Source organism: Diaphorina citri, unplaced genomic scaffold (genome assembly GCF_000475195.1).
Source record: "Diaphorina citri unplaced genomic scaffold, Diaci psyllid genome assembly version 1.1 scaffold5245, whole genome shotgun sequence".
NCBI classification, from domain to species: Eukaryota; Metazoa; Arthropoda; class Insecta; order Hemiptera; family Psyllidae; genus Diaphorina; species Diaphorina citri.
In genome coordinates this window covers 1-1,425 of record NW_007382621.1, presented here as the reverse complement: position 1 = coordinate 1,425, position 1,425 = coordinate 1, and the positions used below count along the sequence as shown (strand labels likewise).

The window sequence follows — 1,425 nt, the reverse complement described above, 5'->3', positions numbered from 1 at the left end:
TTTTTTTTTTTTTTTTTTTTTGCACAAGACTATTTATCATTTTTAACAGGTTTGCTAAAGTGAACTGAAGAGGTTTGCTGGAGGAAGGAAGGAGGAATATTATTTCTTGTTGTTTTTCATTAGTTCATAGTCAACATAGATTTCCTGTGCCCACTTACTGCTACAGAAAGGTTTACTTCGGAGACCCCCAGCTTCTTGAACAAACGATCCAAAAATGAGAAGTTATTTTAACTCATGTAGGTCTATCATTTCCGCCTACGTTTTTTCTCTTGGACTTCAGATGGCTATTAGTATTTGAAGTTCCCATGTAATACTGTGATACCCACAAAGTTGTGAAAAGCTCTCTGCTTTACCACAAAGATTCATGATTTGATTTGATTGATTTTGATTTAATATTTGAAGTTCTCTAGCGGGTTTCAAGTTTAAGTTCTTCTGTTCGTGATTATTTGATTACTCCCTTTTCGATTTCCCTCCTAGGTGCTTCAGCGTACATTGGGAATCACCACATGCAAGTGTTCGTGGACTTTGCATTACGAGGCATAGTGGACGAACATCCTGTAGTACAGAGACGTAATACTGTGATACCCACAAAGTTGTGAAAAGCTCTCTGCTTTACCACAAAGATTCATGATTTGATTTGATTGATTTTGATTTAGTATTTGAAGTTCTCTAGCGGGTTTCAAGTTCAAGTTCTTCTGCTCGTGATTATTTGATTACTCCCTTTTCAGGAAAATCTCATGACAAAAATGGGGAAAAATTGTACTCATCTACTTAAGTATTTATTGATTTATTTTTCCATGGGATATGCAGCTCACAAAAAAAACTAACTACAAAAAATCAGGCTTTTCAGCCTTACTTTTTTTTCTAGCATGTCAATCAGCTCTTCAATTGTCCCCATACTCCCCTCAAGGCTTAGTGTTCCCTAAAGTAGCCAGTGTCATGTGTTGTCCCACATTAGGAAAATCTCATGACAAAAATGGGGAAAAATTGTACTCATCTACTTAAGTATTTATTGATTTATTTTTCCATGGGATATGCAGCTCACTAACTACGAAAAAACTAACTACAAAAAAATCAGGCTTTTCAGCCTTACTTTTTTTCTAGCATGTCAATCAGCTCTTTAATTGTCCCCATACTCCTCACAAGGCTTAGTGTTCCCTAAAGTAGCCAGTGCCATGTGTTGTCCCACATTATCAACTGTGCAATAAAAACATACACATTGTTGCTTAACTCTGTTGGTCTACAGAAAAGGCCCTTTTAATTAAACTGTTGTTACAATAGCACAAACCAGTCCTAACCAGCAATGTAAATGAAATAAACTTGTGATTGTGATGAAAATAATTCTAATTATTTTCTAATTTCCAGAATCAAAAATGGGATCTTGAAGGCCCTCGTGGACGAACCAGAGAAGCAAGTGAAGAAAGC

At 36.0% G+C, this 1,425-nt stretch overlaps 1 protein-coding gene across 1 annotated transcript in view; it reads left to right on the top strand.

The window, feature by feature from the left end:
• Positions 1-1,414, top strand: part of LOC103521442 (importin-4-like) — a gene marked incomplete at its 3' end in the record, with an annotated part of 5,750 nt that extends 4,336 nt beyond the window's left edge. The window contains exons 4-5 of the mRNA XM_026832121.1: positions 478-592; positions 1,366-1,414. Of these exons, the coding sequence (XP_026687922.1) occupies positions 478-592; positions 1,366-1,414 (164 nt within the window). The remainder of the gene's footprint in view (positions 1-477; positions 593-1,365) is intronic.
• Positions 1,415-1,425: the final 11 nt, after the last annotated feature.